This window comes from Emys orbicularis, chromosome 4, assembly GCF_028017835.1.
Source record: "Emys orbicularis isolate rEmyOrb1 chromosome 4, rEmyOrb1.hap1, whole genome shotgun sequence".
Taxonomy (NCBI): domain Eukaryota; kingdom Metazoa; phylum Chordata; order Testudines; family Emydidae; genus Emys; species Emys orbicularis.
Window position 1 is genome coordinate 102154228 of NC_088686.1, and position 26530 is coordinate 102180757.

Below are 26530 nucleotides of genomic sequence, written 5' to 3' on the forward strand. Positions count from 1 at the left end.
TTGAGACAGGAGAAGTTTCTATGTGTTCAAAAATCCTGCCCCTCAAGAATTTTCCTTTAAAGACCTGAACCACAGCTGTCTCCTGGATAACACAATAACAGACAGAGAACAAACTGTCTAAGAGGCAAGTCTAAGAAGTATACCTGAAAAATCTTCTCTATCAAGCAGTATCAATTTGTAACTTTTGAAGACATTTTTCCATGCAATCATTTGCCCAGACTAAAATTATTTCGGGGTGGGGGTGGGGGGGAGGAAGCCATCCAGGCTTCATAACTCCTCCTTAGGGTGGACAATCTTGGTACTTGGCTCCTTAGGTCCTATTCACCTTCAGATAGCACATTAGCACCTCTACAAGGAGTTACTGCCAAATCCACTTCAGGGAGAGAATTAAAGCTTGCCTTTCTAAACTGCACTGAATATTGAGAGACAAGGTGGGTGAGGTAATATCTTTTATAGGACCAACCTTTGTTGATGTGGGACACATTTTGAGCCACGCAGAGCTCTTTTTCAGTTCTGAGAAAGGTACTTGCTGCATCACAGCAAAATGCAAGGTGCAACAGCCTGTTTAGCATAAATAGTTAACACATACGGTATGGGACCATTGAAGGTTGTGGACCGTTAACATCTCTGCAGAGGGTGTTAATGGGTTACAGATTGTTGTAATAAGCCATAAATCCAGTGCCCCTGCTCAGTCCTGGGAGCCCAGGCTCTAGGACCCTGTCAGTTGGGAGGGTCCCAGAGCTTGGGCTGCAGCCTGAGCCTGAACTTCTTCACTGCAATTAAACATCCCTTTAACCTAAGCCCAAGTCACTGTCACGGGCCTAACTGCGGTATAGACATACCCATAGTGTACTTCAACAGATTACATAAGCAACATACAATATTTCTTAAGAAGTGAACACTGGATTGTTTCAGTTGATAACTAAGTAAGTATTTCCTGCATACTCCCTGATAGCATCAGGTTAATGCAAAATATTTTGAAAGGAGCCATATCCTTCAAAAAAGATGAGAGAAGGAAGAAATTATTGTTAAATGTCACATTTACTCTAATACCCCAGGTTCAAGCATTTCTTACCTGTTGGACACCAACAGCAAATGCCTTTAGGAACACTTCAGCAAATTCATTGTACTCCTTGGAAACATTACCAGGGCTTCCATACCTAGAATTAAAAGTGAAAAATTCAAGTATGCAGAAATATTTTGCTGAATTTCATATTAGAAGTTAGGTTTTTTCAATTTGACGGCATGGGAAGAATAGCTACCTCTCAAAAAGTCTAGCCAAGATGTGCAAAGCCCATTTCTTGGATTTCCACCAAGGCAATTCTGGTCTATCATCTTCATCAACTTGAAGAGTTTCCTTTAGGAAGAAAGATTAAATTTGTTGAATATTGCTGAAATGTCAAATTAAAAAAAAAATTTGCTTTTCTTTTTGCACTATTAGCTGTGTAAGCACTCTTCCAGATCTACAGAAATATCAGATATAAAAATATGAGAGTTAAAAAAAGAAAGCCCACAATAAAAAGGTAAAGTATAAATGTTCAAATACAACTTTCCTTTGTAAAAAGCCAACATGAGTTACAATACAATTTGCAAGTTGCTGTTTTGTCTATAAAGAACAGGTAATATTTTAAACTTCCTCCATTTAGTCTCTGTTTAAACCACCATATTAACCTTACAAAATCTTATTTGTCCTGCCACACATTTAGAAGACGTCTTGTAGAAAGAATAAAGAAAGCAATACTGTTAACATTTTTAACCAACTTTTAAATACAGGCAATTGAATTCAGAAGCCAATTTGCAAGCCCAAAGAGAAATACACACATAAAAAAAGTACTTACAGCAGGTACATCTCTGTCCACAACCGTTTTTAGAATTTCTATCCATTCGGTCAGGTTTTGCTGATTTATCAGCTCCAGAGGTAACGTATACTATTTAAAAAGCATAAAATAGGTTCAGTATAAAGTCATTTAAAACAACCTGATCAATTGCTTGAATTATATATGTTTGAATGCTCATCTATCAAAATCTTACTGAACATCTGCTATACACTTGGATACTATGAGCGGTGAGCAAAGTAGTAAGCGTGATATTGGATGGTGTTAGACAGCGATCTTTTGCAGCCTATTCTACATCCTCAAATCATTCTGCTTCCTTTCAATTCTGCCTTACTTAGAATTTTGCTAAAAGATGATTTCACAATATCTAAGTTATTATCTCTTTCTGAATCAGAGACAATTCTTTTCTTCACTTAAAGTATGATAGAGGGATTGGTAAATCTGGTTTTAAATTTCATTGCAAGACCACCCAACCTCTCTAATATTAGAATATATGTTCTGAACAGCATGTTAGTCCAGTTTCCTTCTTGTTAAATAAGCTCAATATAGTAACAGTCTACAAAAGTATGATAAATGGTTGTTTCTAGTGTTAGAAAATGGCTCTTGTTCTCTCATAACCACTCTGGCTTACTCAGGGGTAGCACTGGCAGGTTCCAGAGAGTTCAAAGATAGTACACTCAAAACAATTTTAACCCACTTTTAAACTAAAATAAATCTGTATTATTGGGGTTATGGTACACAATCATACCAAAAGCTTGTTACTCACACCATAGTTGAGCATTGGTGAAAAATGACTCAAATGAAATCCAACTGGTAATGTTGTTTCAAGTACATTAGTACTTAGAGTGTAATACATTGGGGGGGGAGGGAGTTAAAAAAAACAACAAAAAACTGTCAGGGACAGTACTTGGTCCTGCTAGCGAAGGCAGGGGACTGGATTCGATGACCCTTCCAGTTCTATGAGATAGATATATCTCCATATATTTTTTATTTTATTTTAAACCTTCATATTAAACCTTTGCTCAAGAATACAGAAAAATTTGCTTCCACCTGAACAAGAGCATAGAAGATTTTGAAGATCTGTTTCTGGATGAGGACAGACTGATCAGATGGATCAGACAGAAGCTGAATGAAACGATCTTTCAGAACAGGAAGGAAGTGCTGCATTGCTGCTATCAAGGGACTCCGCTCCTCTGGTTTCTTGTACCTTTAGGCAAGAATAAAATGCTTTACAAAGATTTTACAACTAACTTTATTGATCTGAAAAGTTGTGCATGCACAGAAGAGAGGCACATAGGCCACTGTGGCTTCTAAGGATAGATTATTTTAAAAACGGAGTTATATCTTACTATGGCACTCATGGGGTCATATAGAAAGTGCTATACCAGCACAGAGCCAAACCTGAATGAAGTTAGAAAACAACTTAGCTTCCATTACTTTACTATCGTTCAACATTACCGTAATGTTCTCCTGCTGATTCACTCACTTTGAATGCCACATCACATATATGCCACACAATTTTCTATGGTAAATCAAGGTCACAGTAGCAAGAAAACAGTGAGCAAAACCCATAATTTTATAGCCAAGAAAGTGACAAGTAGAGCTGGTCAGAAAATATCCAACAAGACACTTTTTCACCGGAATTTGCCAAAATTGAAACATTCCGTGGACGCTGTTTGATTCTGATAGAACCAAGACAATGGAGGAAGTCATTTCCTATCATCTCGCCTACTCAACTCCACTGGGTTGTTGGAGAGCCTGGGCTTCCAGGTTTGAAGCTCCTTGATAGCCTGGTGCTTCCACGGTCTATGGATCTAGAGCAGCCTGCCAGGAAGACTTACCTGGAACCAGGGCTCTATTCCCTTTCATGGAGAATTTAAAATATTTTTACTTTTTGTTCCAAATTGGAACAAAACCAAAATTCAAAATATCAAAATTCTCCACTGTGATGGGGTATACAAACACCACATTAGAGAGCAAGGGGTTAAGGAGCAGTTCTGGGTCCAGGCAGCTTCACCCAACCACACCTGTGACACCAGAACAAGTTGCTGTCAGGGCAGCAGAGCAGCTCAGAGGGAGGCAGTCAAAAGGGAGCAGACTGGTGGCTCTGAACTCTGGGGGCAGTGCTGCCCAGGAGCTCGTTGCCTGAGCACACGTACAAAGGAAAGGCAAGTGACTGACTGTGTAGGTCAGTGATTTTATTTGAAATTCTTTGATTTACTCTGTGGGGAAAAGGAGGCTTGGTAGGAAGTGGTCCAGGGGGCAGCTACTTAGCACCCCATGATGCAAAGCATCACTGCCTACTATTGGGCCTGGACCAGAGCCTGCTGGAGAGGGTGGGCCTGAGCTCCCCAACCCACTCCAAGACAACAACAGGAGCCTTCATCTCAGAAGAAGACCCTGACCCCAAAGTCCCCCATGCAAAAGGGAAGGACCAGAAACCAGGCCGGGGGCGGGGGCGGGGAGCTGCTGAAAGACAGGACCGTATTTGCAATGGGGAGATGACCTGCCATATCGCCACCTCACCATTAGGCAGCACTGTCGGAGTTTGTTCACGTTCTATATCCACAAAATGTTATTACCATTTTTCACCCAGTTCTAGTTATAATAAAGAAAAGATCCTATTAACTGAACAATTGTCAGATTAGAGTATTATCTGATACTGCCGGTGATGTTCTAAACTAAGGATTTAAGAATAAAGTTTTACACTACAGTACTTCAGAATTCACAGCTTTACTTAAACAATTAACACTAAAGTATCCTCATTCTTATGCCACCACATTTTTGGACTTTATACAGTTCAACTTAAATACACAAATTAACCTTCTAATAGTGCCAGTTCACAAAAACAAACAATGAAAACCTACATAATCTGATATTAAATGTATGTTTGATAAAAATTGTATAACAATTTAAACAGCAAGAGTCCAACCCAAAAATCATAAATATGGTTCCTACAGATTAACTTAATCAGAAACAAAGCTTAAGAAAAAATGGAGAACGTAAAAATGTTCCTCAAGGGAAGTCCACTACCAACTTGCTTGAAGACACAATGATAAAGAACATGGTAACAACAGAACAGGAAAGATGAGAGAAAACAATCTGACCTATGTAAAGGCCGGCCAGTTGAAATACTGGCTGGCTTTGAAGCAACAATGCTGAAGGGCCCAAGTGATTTACTTTCCATCTGAAAAGTCAATTCAGCTCTTAAACAGGTCTAAAGTTTGTTAATATTTTTAGATTAAGTTAAAGCTGATCGACCCACAGGCTGCAACAATGTGGCTTAAGCCATAACACTACACAGTGAGGGACAGATTTTCAAAGTTAACACATGTAATTGCATGGACTGAATTTAGGCTTAGATATATGTTTGTTTATAGACAAACATCAGATGTTCACAAACAAATTAAGCATTTAAGGCACTAGATTGGGAGCTAGAGAAGAGGATTTTATCTGTGGCTCTGCTACAGCTACAGACTTCCTATGAGAGAATGGACAATGCATATGCACAAGGGGCCCAAACTAAGATTGCACAGACAACCTTAATTCTGGCATTTCATAACTTTTGAATTTTTGGACTTTGCAACCTTTATGTATTTTTTACATGCAACACAATATCTAGATTACAAATTGTCTAGATGTCTAATAAACGTTATTTCTCACCCTGTTTTTGACAAAGCCAGGCTTTTGTCCCCTGGACACACTTTTCCCTATCACTAAGAGACTTGTACTACCATGCCCATCTTCAACTCTCAGAAAGCGACTGCTTTAAAGAAACCCTAGTATTCTGATCTCAAATCTCAAAGTTTTAATATGAAGAAAGATTGTTATGTAGTGTGTTTATGGAACTAGTTAGGAAAGACAACATGAGCTACTTTCTCCAGATGGTGAAATATTATCAAGACTTGTTATTGAATTCAGAGGTTTATATTAATTACCTCCAATATCAGTGTTCAGTGCAACATGCAATTCAATATTTTATACATTAACCTCCAGCTCATATTCAGCAGTATATATATATATAACTTACAGAAAATATATTGCTACAAACGGATAGACTTTCTATGTTTTTTGTTTGGGGAAAACTCACTCATAGTTTTTCACGAGTTGATAAAGACAAAGGAGAATTCCAAGCCAGCAAGCACTGTTATCAGACTGAAGATAAAAACCAATTTTCTCCACAACTGCAGTCCAGCGGTTGGGGTAATCATGCTTGATAATATGGTGAATGCAAGTAGTAAGCTGTACTCTGGAAGTCAAACACACACATGGTTAAACAAATAACTACCTTCATTATTTTAAGAGGTTTTTTTGTGATGATGAAATAGCTCATTTTTGGCTGAACACATAAAACTCAACATGCGTTCGGAAGTCTTGTTTACACACAGAGGAGTCTAATCTGATCTTCTACTTTTCTTCTGCTTGGCATTTACTATCTTCTGAAATTTTGTAAAAGGGTTATAATAATTTAGGAATCCATTCTTCTCCAAGTACAAAAGATGTTACACCAATAAATCGCTTACATGTTGTACAATGTACAAATGAAGAATGAAAAGCCATGTTCTCTCACTGCATTAATTCTATGCTCTCCAATACATAAGAACATCAGAATGGCCCTACTGGGTCAAACCAAAGGTCCATCTAGCCCAGGGGTTCTCAGACTTTAGTACTGGTGACCCCTTTCACACAGCAAGCCTCTGATAAATATATAAAAGTGTTTTTAATGTAACACCATTATAAATGCTGGATGAAAAGCGGGTTTTGGGGTGGAGGCTGACAGCTTGCGACCCCCCCATGTAATAACCTCACGACCCCCTGACCCCCTGAGGGGTTCCGACCCCCAGTCTGAGAACCCTTGATCTAGCCCAGTATCCTGTCTTCCGACAGTGGCCAGTGCCAGGTGCCCCAGAGGGAATGAACAGAACAGGTAATCATCAAGTGATCCATCCCCGTCGCTCTTTCCCAGCTTCTGGCAAACAGAGGCTAGGGAGGGACACCATTCCTGCCCATCCTGGCTAATAGCCATTGATGGACCTATCCTTCATGAATGTATCTAGTTCTTTTTTGAACCCTGATATGGTCTTGGCCTTCACACCATCCTCTGGCAAGGCGTTCCACAGGTTGACTGTGCATTGTGTGGTGAAATACTTCCTTTTATTTGTTTTAAACCTGCTGCCTATTAATTTCATTTGGTGACCTCTAGTTCTTGTGTTATGAAAAGTAGTAAACAACCCCTCCTTATCTACTTTCTCTACACGAGTCATGATTTTATAGACCTCAATCATATTTCCCCTTAGCCATCTCTTTTCCAAGCTGAAAAGTCTCAGTCTTCTTAATCTCTCCTCATACGGAAGCCGTTCCATACCACTACTCATTTTTGTTGCCCTTTTCTGAAATCTGTGTGTTACAATCCAAGACACAATGAAATGTAGTATGCAAGTGGTATTAATTTTAAAAGAACAGTATCAAAACTATGACTATATTATAAGCAAATTAAAACTGTATACCTAATTAGTTCAGGAGAATGAATAATGGCTTCTACAATATTTTCACGAATACAATGTCTATCTTCTTCTGGGATGGAATAAGGTGGGATATCCCCTGGTGTAGTTTCACGATCAGGCCAATACTGAGTTATCATATTCTTCAAGTAGATAACACCTGTCAGATAACAGCAAGACATCACTTGGTATCAATACAAAAGTCAGTCATTATGCGGATATTCGTATTCTTACTTTAAAAAATGCACTCCATAAATGAACTCTGACTGAATGGACAACATTTAACATATCACGAGAGCCAACATACCTGCACTCAAAAGCCACTAATCTCCCAATTTTCTACATGGAACAAAAACTTCCCCTTCTTCAGTTATCAAATATGGCATCTGTCATATTTCTTAAGTCCACTATTACCAACACTATCATCTTTTTAGACAATGTTTTTGAAAATAAGAGTATTGAAAGATATTTCCACTTCTTGTTATGAAGAAGAGTTGTGGTAACTTTTTATTAAAACACATCGCTGAAGAAGCTTCCTTTGTAATTATTCTGAGATCATTTTTTTGGTATTTAAACACAAGGCTAGTCAGCATTAAACACAAGGCTAGTCAGCATTAAATACAAGCAATATTTGACGCTATAGTCAAATATTGCTTGTATTTTAAAAGTCTGATTTTGTTCTATAATGTGACTATGTTTGGGCTACATGGTCTGCTTTACATTCAAGTGAATCTTGAAAGCAAATTGAGTATCTCTACACAAAGATTATAGGTTATCTGCTATAAAGAGTCATATTAGGTTGCTGACATAGATGCATGTTTCCGCTAATTGACAAAAATTCAAACTATGCTTTATGAATCTCTTTTCTTTACAAGTGCAAAAGAAAGTCCAGATTTACAAACAGTTACAGCAAAATTAATATTAACTGAATTCTGACTACACCTGTATAATGTACCATAGGTTCTCTGCTGGTTTTCAATTAAATGTTTATATGGTGTCTAGCACCAGTATCAGAAAGGATTCAGAGAGCATGCCTTGTAAACCTGTTATTTTGAATGTGATAATGATGTAGTTCCTGATCTTGCCATCTGATCTGTATGGGCACAAGAATCTGCCAGTATAAGTTAACTAAGAAAATCAGGGTTTTAGTTCAGATTATTTCTGCTGTCCTTTTCCTTATTTTCTATAATCAGAAGTTATCCTACTTACTGCAAAAAGGATATGAGCCATTCCCAAAGAAACGAACGGATGGTGGGATAATTATTTCCAACACAATCAGATATGACATAATGTAAAAATAAGTTCAAAAGACCCAAGAACCTCGACAGATTGCTTAGTTTTTCCTTGGTTTACTATGAGATTGTAAATATTCTCTTTAAAAAGCAGTAACACTTCATCTACCTTTTCATTTTCAAATCTTTTAATATATGTCAAAGCTTGTAACCTTTTGATTCTGAAATTCTAAGTTCTTCCCATGTAATAATACCCCGGCAACAAACCCTGGCCATGTGCTCTGACCCCCAGTCCTGGCTGCTGACCCCAGGTGCCGACTGTAGTCCCAACTACACAGAAGCGGGTGTTGGCTCCGGGCACTGATCCCCGGTCCTGGCTGTGTGGCAGCAGGCGCCAATCCCCGGCCCTGGGCATGCACCGATCCCCAGGCGCACAGTAGCGGGTGCTGGCTTCGGCCTTGTGGTGGCAAGCACTGACCCCCGCATTTGGTGATGCAGCTCTGGGCTCTGGCCGCGTTGCGGCCCTGGGCTCCAACTCCCTGCCCTGGCCGTGCAGCTCCTGCCCCCAGCTCTGGGCTCTAGCCACAGGCACTGACCCCTGGCCGCACAGCAGTAGGCGCCAATCCCCGGCTCTAGCCGCACAGCTGCGGGGCTCACCACCCACCCTCCTCTCTCTCGGCCCTACATTCATGCCCCCCTTCCCATCACCCCAGGCCCCCGCTGCCTCCCCTGACCCACATCTATCCCACCACATCTCCCACTGCCTCTGCCTCCAACCCCTCCCCTCACCCCCAATCCAGGGCTTAATTTGTCCTGGGACTTGCTGAGAAAAGTGATATTAACAAACATGCAAGTATCACTTCTCACAGCCTTCCAGATAGTGTCCTGTAAAGTGATTGATATTAACCAACATTCAATAATAAAAATATTACTGTGAAGTGATATTTGTATCTGCAATAAATAAATTACAATGATGTGGATGTGTATATGTGCTATTTATTTTTTTCCCTAAACGTAATCAAATATTTTAGGGGAAAAAGTGTCAGTTCAGCCACCAGCAAGAGAGGCCACAAAAAAAATTTGTTGCGAGAACTCCTGCTTTAGAGTACTCGCCACTACAGAATCTGGAATTCAGATCAAGATTAGAGAGTCTCAATCTTCCCTTGCTATCTAGCAGAAATCCATTGGCAAAGTGAGTCTGTCTCACCCACCTCTAGTGGCTGGTCCACATACTGCTACCAATTACTTCATTAGCTCATGTGGTAGAGGTCTGGTGCAAGGATATAAGGTTATTCTTTGGGAAATTCTGCACAGAATTTCATTTTTTTCCTGCAGAAATGGTGCTGCAGAGCTGCTGGCCATTGCTAAGGGCTGCTGGACCCGGCAGAGCCCGGCTCCCGAGCTCGCAGTGCACCTGTGCTGGAGGGCTTTGGTTCCCAGGTTTGCCGGCCCTGCTTTGTCACATGGTGCAGCTGGGCTCCCTCCCTGTACAGCAGCTGCACTCTGTGAGGAGAGACAAGAGCAATACCAGGGGTCTGCAGGGAGGGGGCGCTGCTTTCTGTGAGGAGAGACTGAGGGTAAGCAGGAGTAGGGACCTGCCAGGGGGATGGGGGTGTAACTCAAGCTGTTCCAGGGGCAGCTGAATCTTTAAATTGTGCCCCCTGCATCCAATATCAGCAGGTACAGATCATCTCTACCCAGTGGGACAGTAACCAAGCTGAGCAGAGCCTGCAGCTGGGCTCTGGGGGCGAGGGTGTCTGGGCCAGGGGCACCACGCAGCCCCTTCAGCACCCCCAAATACCCCCATCCCAGTACACAGTCCCCCTCCTCCCTGAGCCTGGCATTTGGGAACTTGAAATATGGTAACCCTATGGGAGCAGGGCAAAAGACAAAAAATTACTAAAAGACTGGAGAGGCAGAGTTTTTCCCGCCAGATGTGCCCAGATGGCACATGTGACACATCCAGACTGAGGTGCCCGACAAAAGCATAACAGAGAAACAGGAACTGGGTTGTTTTAGGGGTTTCTTTAACTCTCTACTCCTAGGGGAATCTTTTTTGTTGTCTTTATTGTTACAGACATACTTGCTGACAGGTATTTTGAAAGAAATGACCAAAATAATTGAAACTGGTGTGATTATATTGTGTTATTTTGACAAATAAAATATGCAGAATTTTAAAATATTGGGTGCAGAATTTTTAATTTTTTGACACAAAATTTCCCCAAGAGTAAAAAGTTCCAGCCCTGCTGAGGACCCATGTGGAGGTCAATATAGTTCCATGTGATGGAATTTCTGTGCATTTTTTTTATTTTAGTGTGCTAAAAACCAAAATAAACTTAGAAATTACTTCCAAACACTGCATTAAAAAAATGTTACTGTTACAAAGGCAAGCATTCAAAAATTCAGAAAAACAAAAAAGTTATGGTTACCCTTGCCATCTTAATTTGGCCTCTATGTATTCATATGCATGACAGTACACAATTATACTGAATTGCATAATAAATTAAGATTATTTTTTCCACAGGACACTCATTCACTGCACAGAATGGATTGTGCTCACTAAACTGGTAGCTTACTTTTTATCCTCATCATTCAACATATGATTACAAGTCTCATTTACTACACAGGCAACCTTAATTCTGGCACTTTCTAGCTTTTGAACACTTGACTTTGCAATCTTAATGTCATTTTCATTTTTTTGTACGCAATGTGTATACAGTATGTAAACATTCTGAATATAAAGAAAAAGAAAACTTGCCTGCCTGTCTCACTGGTAAATCCAGTTGCTCTGACATAGTGATCTGAAGCAGAGTTGAAACAAAGTTCACTGACTTATGAGCCTGCAAAGCAGAAGACAAAACCAAGTAAGTCAGATGTCAAAAAATAATATTGGAAACCAATCATGTCTTGCAAATAAAACGTTGAAGCTTCAGGATACTCCAAGTAAATACATTTTCAAAAATGTCTGAGTACCATGTGATGCAATCATTATAACATCAGCAATTCAAACTACGTTGTAATATCAAGTAACAAATGAAAGCTTTCAAACCCCTTGAGTTTGATGCATTCAGAAGATCACATGGTGGGGGGAAATTCTTATTGTTTACTGAAGACTACATTTTCCCTCTTCCCCCCCCCCCCCCCATTGTCTGAAACAGATTTCTGTAATCAGATTTCTTTACCGCAGAATAAATTATCCCGTTTAGGACAAATATATTACAGCATGACAACACAGCTACAACTACACTGTGTAATTAAATAACAACTTGGCATTCTGAATTAAGACAGCATGGAATGGTGGTGGTAAGTCATTATTTGATCTCTTTAGCATTTGGAGATGCCAGGCTGTACATATTTTCTAACATCATAGTATTCTCAGATTTTGTCCAACATTCGTCATTCAATGATCTGCTACTGTGACCTGAGGCTATGAGTGTACACAAATTTGAACCAGACTAAAAACATATTTTTAAAGATGTGTTTGTGTTTAGACAGAGCCTTTGCTTATAGACCTATATTTAACCTAATTTTCTGCCATGTTTAAAGAAAGATTTGAATATCTAACATTATATAAAATCACCCTCCGTTAAAAATGTTTTAAAAAATGATATCCTAAATGTTTAGATAAAGTGTGTGAACCTCTACAGCTCAAATAGAGAACCATAAGACTTTAGTCTATTAATATCAGACTACGTGAGCTATAATTGCTCTCAGAAAAAGGAAACTGATAAGTTAGCTCTTTCCTAAGTAAAGGAGATGATTAATGTAATTTAAGATACACACAAGGAGAAATAAAGGCAATTTTCTTGTCTTATTGCATGTACGTGCAGTTGGGCAAAGTCCACTTTGCTGTTAAAATTCATGGAACCATTTTTCCAATAAGTCCAAAGTTTTATCTTCTTAAGCAATGCTGACAGGGGGCACTGGATGTCAAATGACTTCCCTTTACATTGAGACATGGATGATTCATCAAGGCATGAATTCATGATAGACTAATCTGAGCAGTTTGCAACTCTATTATTAAACTAAGCACTACATTCTCTTACCACAACTGACTGGTGATTCCCTTTTACCTCACTACCAATAAATATGGCCTTCTGTAACATAAAAGAATTGTATTCTCAACATCAGAGTACACTGCACAATGGCAAACTTACAGAACCTTGGCTTCTGCATGGAAGCCTAAACAGAGTAACATCAGCAATGTAAAAAAATTGGCAGGATATGCACAATAAGTCTCCTCAAAGGAATATAGTTTTCTTCACTACACTGATTAACTTTACCTACAAGAAAATGTTGGATGCATTCTCAATATTATTAGCCAAGTTAAAAAATATGATAGCGACCTATATGCCCCTAACCCCAACATGAAAAACTGGAAAAGACTAAAAGAAGAAAATTCCCTGAGAGGACGTGACCTTGACTTAAACCTACACAATATATAAGTCTTTGTTTATAATACCCTGTTACAACTTGAAAACATTTCTTCCTTGATTTTGTCCTTTATCCACTTGTGAAATGTTGCTTTCTTGCTTGTCTTTGCATAACATAAGTCAATATAGTGGCTTTACCTGCTTTTCAGTACACAGGTATCAATGATGTGCACCTGGGATCGAGCAACATAACACCTATATTTTATAGGAAAATGTTTGTTACCTACACATTATGCACTTTGCTACGTCCTATATGAAGCAAAGAAAATATGAACATCTTCAAGATCATTAAAAGGGCATTACCTAGGATATTACAAAATGAAAGAATGCCTCGTTACAATACAGTATAAAATTATGATAAACCAATATTTTCCAGCTCCTCTACAAGATAAAAAAGCCATCAAGAAAAACGCACTTTTATCAGGACCAAGTGTTCTTTGTATACGATCAAATAATCAGTAACAGCATGAATGCTTCTTATAAGCATTTACAACATTAACAGATTAGTTTATCCAGTTGTGGCATTCTCTCTAGACAAGTTTCATAAAGAAACATCTCCTAAATGCTCTAGATACAAATTCATTTACACTTGTTCATATATTTGAATATTCATGCAACTTGCCTTTCCTAGTCAATTCCATACTTTAATAGTTTGAGTTCTGATTTTTTTTTAAAACTTTAAACACCTTAATTTTAAACAATATTAAGAAGCAAACTTAACTAGAAGTTTTTTTTTTTTTGGAGATTTAAAAAAATACACATTTATGCATGCACATTCTAAGCATTGGGTCACAAAATCTACATGTGATATATATCAGACTGTGGAAGTCCACAGAAACAGTGCCTCCACTACGTACAGCTCAAGTGTCCTTATTTTCTTTTTAAACAAAGTGTGCACTGGAATCATTATTCCTACAGATTCCAGGGGTTCAAGATACAGGAGCAGAGGAAAGAAAAGATAGGAAGTAATTGGGAATGACAGACACTGCAGAGTTTAAGGGTCTATGGCCCCCTATCTCTCCACAGCTCCGTGTCCTAAAGATGTGGCGCTTGTCATCAAATGAAGCATATTAGTTTACATTCAAAAAAGGTTGTGTTTTTGTTTAATCATCTGATTACATGAATTTCTGCACCTGTTTAAGATTTCTCTAGTCACTGCACTTGTGGAAATGGATGGAACTGAAGTACTTTTCTTGTAGTATGTTTCAATTGCAGTGACTCATGCATTAGGAACTAATTCAGCAAGGTAATGCAGCACACGACTAATTTTAAAGTCAATGGACTACTCGCATGCTTAAAGTTGGGCATATGATTAAGTATTTTGCTAACGGGGAGTTCAGTGAGAATTTTTTTTTTATTTAAAAGCTAGCCTATGCACAAGGTGATGCCATCTATGTAAAAGGTGACTTGAGTTACTCAAGTTGCTTGCTATGGACACACACACAAAACACTACACAGAAATCTGAAATCATTTTTAATGTTCTTCAGAATTAGCCTGGAGGCAGAGGGTAACAAGGTGGCTCAAAGTCCTGGGTACCCTGAGAATCATCACAGCCACCTTATCACTTTTAGAGACTATCAGGGGATGGGGACAACATTCCAAAAATTAATCTGAACTAACTAAAGGCATGAATTTAATTCAGTTAAACTAAATTAAACCCGTGCGGACACTCTTATTCATAACTAAAGTGGCCTTAATTTTAATTTAATGTATTCCCTTTAGCAGAGTAGAGGCTCATTCTTGAAGTAGCTGCACTAGTAGCACAGTAGTGAGATAGGCTCTGCATGAAAGATGCAAGTTGTTCTCCTAATCTATGCAATTAATGAGCACTAAATTCACACAGATACACATCAATATTTACATTTTATATCAAATTTGGGCTCTCAAGATGTGTTCCACAACTACCCAATATTTCCCATACTACTAAATTGAAGGTAGGTTCCAGGGTGAAAAATGCTGAGAATCATTGCCTAATTATTATCAATACACATGCAGCTAAGTCTTAACAGGTCTCATTTTGGTAGGTCCAATGAAAATTTAGGCCTCAGAGAAGTCAAGTAAGTTTCCCCCTTGCTTTCCATTACTTTATTAAAGAAACATTTATTTATTAAAGAAAAGTACATTCAAACATTTAAGATGCTGATTGAGCGCCCACTTAAGTCTTTCCATTGGCTTCAACAAGAGCTGAGCCTGATGAAATTGACTACAAAGGGCATGGCTACACTGGAAACTTAAAAGCACTGTCACAGAAATGCTCCCACAGCAGCGCTTTGAACTGCGAGTGTGGTCACGCAGAGCTCTCCCAGCGCTCCTGGTAATCCACCTCTACGAGGGGATTGGCTCCCAGCGCTCAGAGCCTGTTTACCCTAGCGCTTTAAAGCGCTTAGACTTGCTGCGCTCAGGGGGGTGATTTTTTCACCCCCCTGAGCTAGCAAGTTAGAGTGCTATAAAATGTAAGTGTAGACAAGCCCAAAGTCAATGAGAATTTTGCGATGTCAACAGGGGCTGGATTTCACCCTCAGGGTATGACTACATTGGGGTGAGATTCCCAGCTTAAGGAGACACACTCAGGCAGGCTCTCATCGAGCGAATGCACGAAAAATAGAATGTAGCCATGGCAGCACAAGGGGCTAGCTACCCCAAGTACGTGCCTAGCTAAGACTCTACATCCCACTGCTCAGGCTACATTCTGTTTTTTAGCATGTGAACTGAATAACAGCTAGCATGAGCATGTCTCCAACTTGAACTGCAGACATAGCCTAATTGTCTGAGGCAAACCAACAAAACCAAAGAAACTCATAATTCTAATGGATCATTCTGTTGCACCTGAATACTTCATTAAATTTCATACAACAAGTGGCCTTACATACTATAACTAAGATTAGAACCATATACTGGAGGTAGTCATTGTGATCACAGCATAAAAGTTTTTAGACAGACTTCCCTGTTGCAGCCATCTCTAAGCTCCTACCGTATTTTTATTCTCTAACAAATGGCTGTGTCCCAGCATTCCGGGTCCCTGTTCACTGACACAAGAGCTAAAAAAAAAAAAAAGAGCTCTGTGTTTTAAGCACTTGTTATATACAGCCATTGACTTCTCTTGTTCTGAATGCCCAGGATGAGCTGGAATATCTGAGAACATAAGAGGTAAATTGGGAATGAGAATTTAAAATGAGAGGAAATTCAGGCATAAATTAAATCTGACTTTCAGAATATTTCACATTCAAACAGTAATAGCCTGAATGCATGAAAATTTATTTATTCCCCCTTATGACAATTGTTTGAATTTAGAATATTTTGTTTCTATAGATTTCCACTTACCACAGCCTTCAGAAATACCAGATATGGGTATAAAATATCCCACAAGTAGTTAACATCTCCCAAGACAGGAATGAAAAACAACAGATTGCAGGCTTCCAAAAGTGTTTCTACTTAATGCTCAAATTTTAGAGAGAACAGGAGAAATTCTTAAGTCTAAGTCATTGGCATCAGCAAAATGTAGACAAATTAGTATTATCATGCTCTAATCTTCCTTGTTTACATACATTTTAACATGTACAAAAATTAATGAAGTTAGAATTACAATTATGTTTAATTGCAGCAGAATTTCTGGTAATAAAAGCCTGTCCTTTTCTACCAAGTAATACAGCACTTAATAGTCAGGCTGACCTACTGCTCTTTCCCCACTCCAACATGCTGTGTCACTGGTATGACTGTTGTCTAAGAGCCAAAGAATTCAGGGACCTTTCCCCTGAGCAATCTTTGCCATTCAGCCTTTCTAGCTGAGGAATGTTTTCTATCAGACCACAAATGTTACCCCACTGTTTGTTAGCATCAGTTTTCCAGAGGCTACACATCTTCATGCACATTTCAGAAAGTTGATTCACTAGATATGTGCCTGCCTACCTGATATAATCATACATGTTCAATTATATTACAAACAGAAAACTGTAACATGTGCTACATAATCTCACCTATAAAATTCAATCTGAAATTAACATGGTAGAAAGCAAATCACTTCAGATAGGTAAGTAGTACAGAGAAACGGCATTATTTCCCCACAAGATAAATGTAACTTTAATGGATATAGTTCATAACAAAATATATTTTATGAATATTAAATGATAACCCCCAACAACTTCATCTCATTTTTGCTAGGCAGGTAACAAACTTTCTTGTTCTCCCTTGGAGCATGAAAATTTTAGGCTATTATAAAAGCCATACTGCATATGGTATTTTTCCAAAAGTGTTACAGTCAAAGCAGCAAACCAAAGGACTAATTTTAAAAATAAAATACGTATTATACTTTGCTAGACTGGAACCACAAGTTATGTAAACAAAAAACAAATATTCTTCCAGGGTAGCACACATTTTAATAAAGATCAGATGAATAATTTGCATAATAGGTCAAAATTAAGTAAATATAAACTGCTAAAAATGTCTGTTTATTTCATATCTATATGGTCTCTGCCATAGCAAGTAAACTATTTTACAATGAGATGCAACAGTTTTTTTTTAAAGTTCAGCACAGCTTTACAAAGTATTCTAACACTGAATTCTTTATTTACCTTTTCCAAGCAAGATAAACACATCACTGAACACTGGTGTTTTTAACAAATTAAAAAAAACAAAACAAAAAACAGCAACACTTATCTTCACCAATCCAGAAATGGTAGCCTTAAACAGCAAGACATTATTACATTACGGTGAAGAATTCAGTTGGCCATTAAAAAGATGCTGAAGCCATTCTGATTTCATCTTTTCACAAGTTGGTTGTATCCATCTAGTCTCTCTTGTGAAGTTACTGTTTGCTGCATACAAAAAGTGTAAGATATGCAACATTACTAAGCAGCAGTGTCGGGACACCTATTCAAGCATGAGGTAGGTGAGGTAATATCTTTTACTGGACCAACTTCTGTTGGTGAGAGAAGATGGTCCAATAAAAGATATTACCTCACCCACCTTGTTTCTCTAATATCCTAGGACCGACACAGCTACAACACCACTGCATATTGTAAAGAGAGCATACATTCACATCAGATCTTGCCAAGCAAGCCATTGCAGCCCTAACTCATCAGAATAGTCTGCAGGTACAGAAGCCCGTTTTGTGAGGGAAAAAAAGTGCAGTCTAAGGCTATGTCTACACCACAAACCTTACAGCAGCACAGCTGTAGTGGTACAGCTGTGCTGCTGTAAGTTCTCCCATGTAGCTGCTCTCCTGCTGGGATAATTAAACCACTCCCAATGACCAGCGTTAGCTATGTCAGCAGGGGAGGCTCTGTCCACACCAGCACTTTTGCGGGTGAAACTTATGTCAGTCGGAGGGGGTGTTGTTTACCACACCCCTTACAAAAGTGCTAGTGTAGACAAAGCCTTAAGTAGAGTTAGCCAACTCCATTGTCTTTTACTCCACCTGATAACTCACATGGAAACTACAAGATGCGTTGTCTTCACAAGGATTTTACCTATTAGTTAACTTGAGATAGCAAACTCAGGTTAAGACCACAACTATGCCCCAACCCCAACCCCCGAGTGAAGACAGACTTCTGGCCCCCTCCTGTCCATAAGGGGATTTCAGGTGTTGACCCTGCCTGCAACAGTATTTTCAAACTTTCTTTTTCACAAGCTAATCTAAGCTAAATCTACACTACTAAGCCAATACCAGCACAGCCCCCCAGTGCAGATGTAGCATACATATTTTCTCAGTCGGTGTACGAACACCACATCTATGAAGCACTCTACTATCAGCATAGCTTCGTCTACACTGGAAGTTTTGTCAGCATAGCTACGATGATCAGGGAAGTGTTTTTTTTCACAGCCCTGACTGACACAGCTGTGTCAATATAAGTTTTAAGTACAGAAAACATCTTAGACAAGAGTATAAATATTAGGATTTTTCCTCTTAAATTTTTATTAGAGAATGTTTAAAAATAAACGGTACAAAAGATTTGAAGAGTCAGTTGTCGATCATTGGGGGAACATACAGAGTATGGGGGGGATGTTATGTCGGGGTTGGCAGCACACATAATTGTACACCGAAACGTATACCAGGGAAGGAAGGCAAAGATGATAAAGTCCTTTTAGCACAATGTCATGTACTGACACCTTTGGGTTTTGAGTAGTGGGGAAATGCGATGGTTACTAAGAAGCAAGTGCACCTTATAACAGTAAGCCACTTGAGAAAGCATGATTTAGTGGTTTGAAAATTGCACGTACCCAGGACTCCTTTGCTCTATTCTTGGCTTTATCACTGATTAGCTGCATGACAATGGTGGACAAATCACTTAAGACCATCTGAGTTTACCCATCTGAAAAATGGGACTACTACTATACTTACCCTACTTTAGAATGCCAAAAAGCTTAATTAACGTTTGGGTTCAGCATTTGGAGATCTTTGGATCAAAGGCAGGATTGTATGTGCAAATTATGCATTTTACTCCAAAGCTTTCACTAGTCAGTCTAGGCTCAAGAATTTTATTTAAACAATTATTTCAGCATCAAGGCATTTACGTGTGTGTAAAACAGGAGATTAATGCTACTCAACTGACTTACACTGATTTATTTTGTCAGGCTGAGGGTATGCTTTGGTGACCAGTCTTCAATATTGTACGGTACTCTACATATTATATTTCAGACCAAGGAGACATCAGATTATGCCTGATTTTTGAAAGGAGTGGCTTCACTAGAGCACCACAAAGATTAAGAACTTTCCCCAACAAACTTAGATTTTTTTTTATTTTATTTTATTTTTTTAAGGAAAACAAAAGGTTACTGGGGTTAAGTAATGCTATGTAGCATTGCAATCAGTAATTTTTTGAAAGTTCTCATACAAAAAAGTTGTATGACTATTATTTGGACGGGTCATCTTAATGATAACACCTGCATTTGAGTTATTCTTGTATCTTAACATTACAAGCTAATCTTGTTAGGTATGTCAGACAGAGTCGAGTAGTAAACCATCGCCATTCTCCGGAATCACAATGAAGAACATGCCAGAGAACACCAGCTACCAAAATAGTGACTGTTCTGAGTTTAGAAGTAGGGGCATACAACCGACTGTCTTCCCATAGTTGCTTTCTTACAACACCTTATTTTCATATGCATTTCTGAGGTACTGATCACTGTAGTATCTGAGCTCTTTTTATATACCATTTTCAATGTACAAAATTGCCCTAGTTGGGAATATAGCACATCCTCCTCCTTTCTGATATGCTTACTTGAAGGGTCAGGTTCCAAGTAGAACCTAAGTGTCCCTGTAGAATGAAGCTACTTTGCTTCTTGGCTGGATGGGAGGTTGCTAAGATAAGTCTATTGGGACCCACCCAGGTTACACACCATCTTGGTAACTTGGGACAGATGCCCTCTAATGACGAAGTGATAAAAGATTCTACCAGTTCTTCTAAGCATTTCCCCTCTCCTCTATCAACAAGCACTACCTCTGTTTTGCCCATACTGAACCTCAGACAGCTGGTTATGATCTAGGTTTCTATTTTGCTAAGATACTGAGATAAGAGTTAACACTCAATGAGATGAAGAGCTGGGCGGGGAGAACAGGGGAACGGGTTATTGGTGGCATCATAGTCAATAGTTTATCTCCCCTAGTAGAGTCACAAATATTGACTAAGAAAGAGAAACAGATTAGAACCCTCAGAGATCTCTGCATTTACAGAACCTCTTTCAAACTCTGTAAAGTGCTTTGAGATCTGCAATCAGCCAATCCCTGACTCAAAAAAATAAAAATAAAAATCAATGAAGTCAGTCATATTAAAATCAAGAAGAGATTAAATTACTTGTCCAAGGTCAAACATTCAATAGCAAAGCGTGGAAGAATCCAGAAATCTGCCTCTCAGTCCCCTACTCTGATGACATTCCCTCCTTCAGAAAGAAGTCTCATAAAATGTTTGTTACATCATATTCAAATAATGTATTTGCTGGTTATGCAATTATGTACATATACCTTCTTATATATTGCATATCAAGAATAGGATGAGCACTGGTAAAAACATTTGGCTCTCACAATAATTATGACTGTCAATTCATTCTGTATTCTCTTGCTGAAAACTGCTTCCCCTTGTCAGAAGGTAAAATCAGAAGTAGCCTCTTAAAGGAAAGAGGAAGAGCAATTCTCAAGTCTTCTATAGAAAGAAAGTCTCATATCAGTCTATCAGAACCATTTCGGCCAAATCACAGATAGAGAAATACGACAGCCAGGAGGAATTATTAAACTAAAAAGCATGTGAGCTGCTGGCCACTTGCATTGTATCACTCAAGTGCTAGAAGCAGTTTAATCTTTACAGCAGAAAGGGAGGCCCATTATAGAGCAGAAAACATCAACTTGAGTAAAGGTTACAAATTAAGGCCCTAATCCTACAAACAGATGCATAATTGACTATTCAGATAAGAAAGAGACCATTCATAAAAGTAAACTTACACACATGCATAAGTGCTTGTAGGATCAGGACTTAACATAATGACATTTAACCAGGAAAGTTCTCTCAGTTATCAGTGAGCCTGTATTTAAAAAGAATTCACCATTTTATTATATGTTGGTGCAGTAATGACCGAGGATTTCAAAATAACTGGGATATTTGGATTTTACAGAGACGCTTGTATACGGTATGGTAGGCCATCATGCTTCAAAGTGAACAAAGTAAGTCAGTTGATGGTCAGCGTGATTTCTCAATCAACAGTATTAGTCTGTTACCTGGAGTCCCCCACTACCAGAGGATCTAAAAGTTTCCTGAATGCTCAACAATTTGGACCCTGCAGCAAATATCAGTACAATTAGATCTGAACTGAATTACCATATATGTTGATGTACTTGTGTATAATATTATATTATATTCATTTTAGCCAACTTGTGTGGTCTTCTGTATTACTTTTACTCAAAGATAAATTAAAAAAGTAAATTTGAACTGAGGATTAATACACATCAAATACATTTTCTACAAGTGTATAGAACAGACAGGCAGCCCAGTCCCTCACCAAGTCTACCCTGTGACACCACCTTCTTCACATCAACCCTTAAAATGCAACTCTTCCAAAAGGTCTACAAGTCCTAGTCTCCATCCCTCTGGCACGGAAGTGTGTTAGCAAGTTAGGTGGACTGAAACAAGTCACCCAAACTTTTTTAAAAATCAACCAAGCCATGGAAATAATGCATGCTATTTCCATTGCATCCCATCCTCCATCAGACATACACATGTAGAGAGTGCAAGCTTCTGGAGCAGGAACCTTATCTTCAGAAATTTATTGCGCACATAAATTTACACTGTTGGCACTTATGTGAATAAGTTATATATATTCCAACTGCATGCAAAACAAAGCTGCATATATTGAATATGAGGGTCAAAAACAGCTGATTAAATATTATTAAAAAGTTTCAAGCTACTAGAATTGTATCTAAAACTTTTTTTTTTTATAAATGCTAGCTGTGGCATTTAAATCACAAATCAATGGAGTTCCACCTTTTAATTTTCCTTACTAGTTCTCAAATTTAGAGGGAGATGTCTTTAAACGTTCATACAGATGGCCACAAACCAGGTCCCAAATGCAGACCCTCGGAGCCATAAAGATCACCAGCCTATACTGTCAAACAAATTGTTTACTGGTGTTCAGAAAAGATAGTGGGGAGAATTTACTGCCGATATTAGAGAAACTGTGCATTTCTTGGCCTGCAGAATGGGGTGCTTTCTGCCACCAGCTGAACACAACATTTTGTGGCAGTTTGTTACACCCCTTCCTCCCCCTCTCCCAAAACTTCAACTCAACATTATGGCCCTACGTGGATTAACTACACCCGAGTGATATTAAAGACTAATTTAATTAGGAAATAATTTAACTTGGTTTCCTTTCCCCAAGCTCACGACCAACACTTTACAGAAGCGCATGGAAACCGGATTTGTCCGAGTCATGGCTCCTAATGGGACAAGCAGCGGGCTGACCCAGGCACTCAGCCCAAGCGGCTGCAGAGACCCACGTCTGGGGCTGGCAGGTAGCTGAGGACAATGCTGACGGAGCAGGAAGGCAGCCCGACATCAAGCGAGGCACTGCACTGCCGGGGCCTTTCCCCGGCCCCTCCAGCAGACAGACCTCTCCATGCCGCCACCTCCCCCTCCACATGGCTTCCCCAGCGGGCCCCGCACGGCGCCGCTTCCCCCGGGCTACTCCCCTCCTGCACCGCCTGACGGCCGGAGACTCCCTAGCCTCGGCCTCCCCTACCCCAACTTTGGCCGGGATCTTTCCCCAGCCCCGAGGATCCCGCCAGCGCTCCCCGGCCGAGTCCTGCCCCGCTGCCCCCGCCGGCGGCCCCTCAGGCCTCCCCGCTGCGGCCCCGGGAGCTGAGCTCCTCCTCCTCCTCCGGGCCAGGCCCCGCGCCTGTCCTGCCGGCGGCCGGGCTCCTGCTCCAGCCCAGGCCCCGCTGCGCCCTCACCTCATTGAGCTGCCTCTCGGCGGCTTCCCGCAGGGCCGGGTCCATGGTGCCCCGCAGGGCCTCGATGATGGTGTTGGGGTCCATGGCCTGGCCGGGGCGGGCGGCGCGCGGGGAGGCGGAGGGCAGGGCAGCGCCGCTCGATGCGCACATGGACCCGCCGCTCCACAGCGGCAGCCGGCGCGAAAGGAAGAGAAGCGCCAAGGCCCCGGATAGAGCAACTACCCCCGCGCCGCGGCCAGCGGGACCCTTCCGCTCCGCCGCGGGGCACCACGGGAGCTGTAGTCCGGGGCAGCGGCCTCCTCCTCACAGGGCCGGGCCAACCTGCGCGCCTACAAACCGAGCACCTCCCCGCAGCCCCACACATAGGGGGTGCCCCCCAACCCCGCCCTCGTGGGGGGAACCTTCCTCACCCAGAGCTCCCCCCCCCGGCAACCCCGTCCAATTGACCTTAGGTTATTTAACCTCTCTGTATCTTAGGCCTTGGCTACACTTGCAGATGTACAGCGCTGTGAGTTAAACCTGACTTTGTGCAGCTGAGTAGGGAAAGCGCTGCAGTCTGTCCACACTGACAGCTGCCCAGCGCACTGTCGTGGCCACATTTGCGGCTATTGGAAGCGGTGCATTATGGGCAGCTATCCCACAGAGCACCTTTTCCCATTCTGGCGCCATGGGTTGTGGGAAGGGGGCGTGGGTGCGGGGGATTCTGGGTCCTGTCCCAATGCCCCGTGATGCATCGCTTCGCATCCCAGAAATCCCTTTGTTTCCGTCCACCTTTGGCGCCATCTTTCAACAGTTTCTGTGCAGCACGATCTGTCTGCGGGAAATGGAGTCCGAACTGCTGAGGCTTATGCTGACGAGTCTCGCCAGCACGTCACGTTTGGCTGTCAAACTATTCCTTAAGATCCAAAGTGACAGTGAGAGTGAGGGTGAGGAGTCCGACGATGCTATCAAGCCGCGTACGACGCGAAATTGCTTGTGGCATTCACGGACATGCTCAGCACTGTGGAACGACGCTTTTGGGCTCGGGAAACAACCACCGAGTGGTGGGATCACATCGTCATGGAAGTCTGGGATGAATAGCAGTGGCTGCAGAACTTTCGGATGAGAAAAGCCACTTTCATGGGACTGTGTGAGGAGCTTGCCCACACCCTGCAGCGCAAGGACACGAGATTGAGAGCTGCCCTGCCAGTGGAGAAGCGGGTGGCTATTGCAGTCTGGAAGCTGGCAACTCCAGACAGCTACCGGTCGGTCGCAAACCAGTTTGGAGTGGGAAAGTCGACCGTTGGAATCGTGTTGATGCAAGTTTGCAAGGCCATTAATCGCATCCTACTCAGAAGAACCGTGACTCTGGGTAATGTGCAGGAAATCGTGGATGGCTTTGCACAAATGGGGTTCCCTAACTGTGGAGGGGCGATAGATGGGACGCACATTCCTATTCTGGCACCACCCCACCTAGGATCCGAGTACGTTAATCGGAAGGGGTATTTCTCTATGGTTCTCCAGGCGCTTGTGGATCACCGTGGGTGTCTCATTGACATTAACACAGGCTGGCCCGGAAAGGTGCATGACGCACGCATCTTTCGGAACACTTGGCTGTTCAGGAAGATGCAGGCCAGGACTTTTTTCCCAAAGTGGAAGATCACGGTAGGGGAAGTTGAAATGCCCATTGTGATCCTTGGAGATCCCGCTTACCCGTTAATGCCGTGGCTCATGAAACCCTATACAGGGAGCCTTAACAGCAGCAAGGAACGGTTCAACTACAGGCTGAGCCGGTGCCGAAAGACTGTGGAGTGTGCCTTTGGCCATTTAAAGGGCCGCTGGCGATCTCTGTATGGGAAGCTGGACTTGGCCGAAAACAGCATCCCCGCGGTTATATCCGCGTGCTGTGCCCTCCATAATATTTGTGAAGGGAAGGGTGAAAGCTTCACTTAGGCATGGACCTCCGAGGTTCAACACCTGGAGGCTGAATTTGCACAGCCAGAGAGCAGGGCTATTACAGGGGCCCAGCGCGGGGCTGCAAGGATTAGGGATGCCTTGAGGGAGCAATTTGAGGCTGAAAACCAGCAGTGATATCTGGTGCCCTGCATGGGAGTGAAGTACAGTAGTTCCAAACTTTAGGAATCAGTGTCTGCTTAGCAGACAAGCAGACTTGCAGTGCCTGTTTATTTCCTGGGCTAAGGAGTCTTTTACTTTATGCAATAATAAAGAATGTTTTCAAAGCCAAAGAATCCATTTATTGAAAAGAAAAAAAAATTATTTATTGAAAAGAAACAAGGGGGTGGAGTGGGGAACGGTGCAATCACAGATTCGCGTATGTTCTGTCTGGTGTGCTGTGCAGTGAGTGCTGCACTTCAGGACAGCTATACTGCATGGTGATGGGGGTTGAGTGCAGAGGGTAAGGGTCGTGGTTTTCAGGGCTGGGTGGTGAAGATACTGGTGTTGGAGGCAGCGGGTGGCGTGAAGAACACGGAAGTTGGGGAAAGTGGGTTGGAGGTGACAGTGGGGCACAACGGAAAGAGTTTGGGCACAAAGGCTGTAGGGGGGGATGGCGTTTGCGTTTGTGGTACTGCTCCTCTTTCTGCATGGCTACCAGCTCCTGGATAGTGTCTGCTTGGCGCTCCAGGATGCTTATGAGCCTATCCGTGCTTTGCTGCCGGTGTGCGGAGCTTTGCCGCCGGTGCGCTGTGTTTTCCTGGCGGATCCTGCTTTCTCTCCCTCCAGTCCTGTGCTTTCTCATTCTCTTTAATAGATTGCCGCATCACTTCTTGCAGCATGTCTTCTTTGCTTTTTCGCGGTCTCTTCCTGAGTCTTTGCAGTCTCTGAGCAGGCGATAAGAGGGATGGCTGAGGTCTCAAGGTTGATGCAGCTGTATAGGCAAAACGCAACATTCAACAGAGGCAGCATTGTTTATACCAGACAGAGTAATGATTCCCCCCGCACTTAAGGAGTAGAAAACACACAGGGTCTACACAATAGCATAATTTTCCTGTCTGAAACAGAGCACACATATCCCACGGGAGCCTCAAAATGGTGAGTAAGTGGGACTGATTGTTTCAGGGCTGCACTGTCCTCTGGGTTTCTGTGCCTTGGGGAGAG

At 41.3% G+C, this 26530-nt stretch overlaps 1 protein-coding gene across 1 annotated transcript in view; it reads right to left on the reverse strand.

Moving 5' to 3' along the window:
- IPO7 (importin 7) overlaps positions 1 to 23533 on the reverse strand; it is a 49264-nt gene extending 25731 nt beyond the window's left edge. Inside the window, exons 1-8 of the mRNA XM_065402980.1 lie at positions 23435 to 23533; positions 11327 to 11408; positions 7343 to 7496; positions 5926 to 6084; positions 2886 to 3042; positions 1839 to 1928; positions 1263 to 1357; positions 1076 to 1160 (exon numbers count right to left, since the gene is read on the reverse strand). Of these exons, the coding sequence (XP_065259052.1) occupies positions 1076 to 1160; positions 1263 to 1357; positions 1839 to 1928; positions 2886 to 3042; positions 5926 to 6084; positions 7343 to 7496; positions 11327 to 11408; positions 23435 to 23518 (906 nt within the window). The 5' untranslated portion in view covers positions 23519 to 23533. The remainder of the gene's footprint in view (positions 1 to 1075; positions 1161 to 1262; positions 1358 to 1838; positions 1929 to 2885; positions 3043 to 5925; positions 6085 to 7342; positions 7497 to 11326; positions 11409 to 23434) is intronic.
- Positions 23534 to 26530: the final 2997 nt, after the last annotated feature.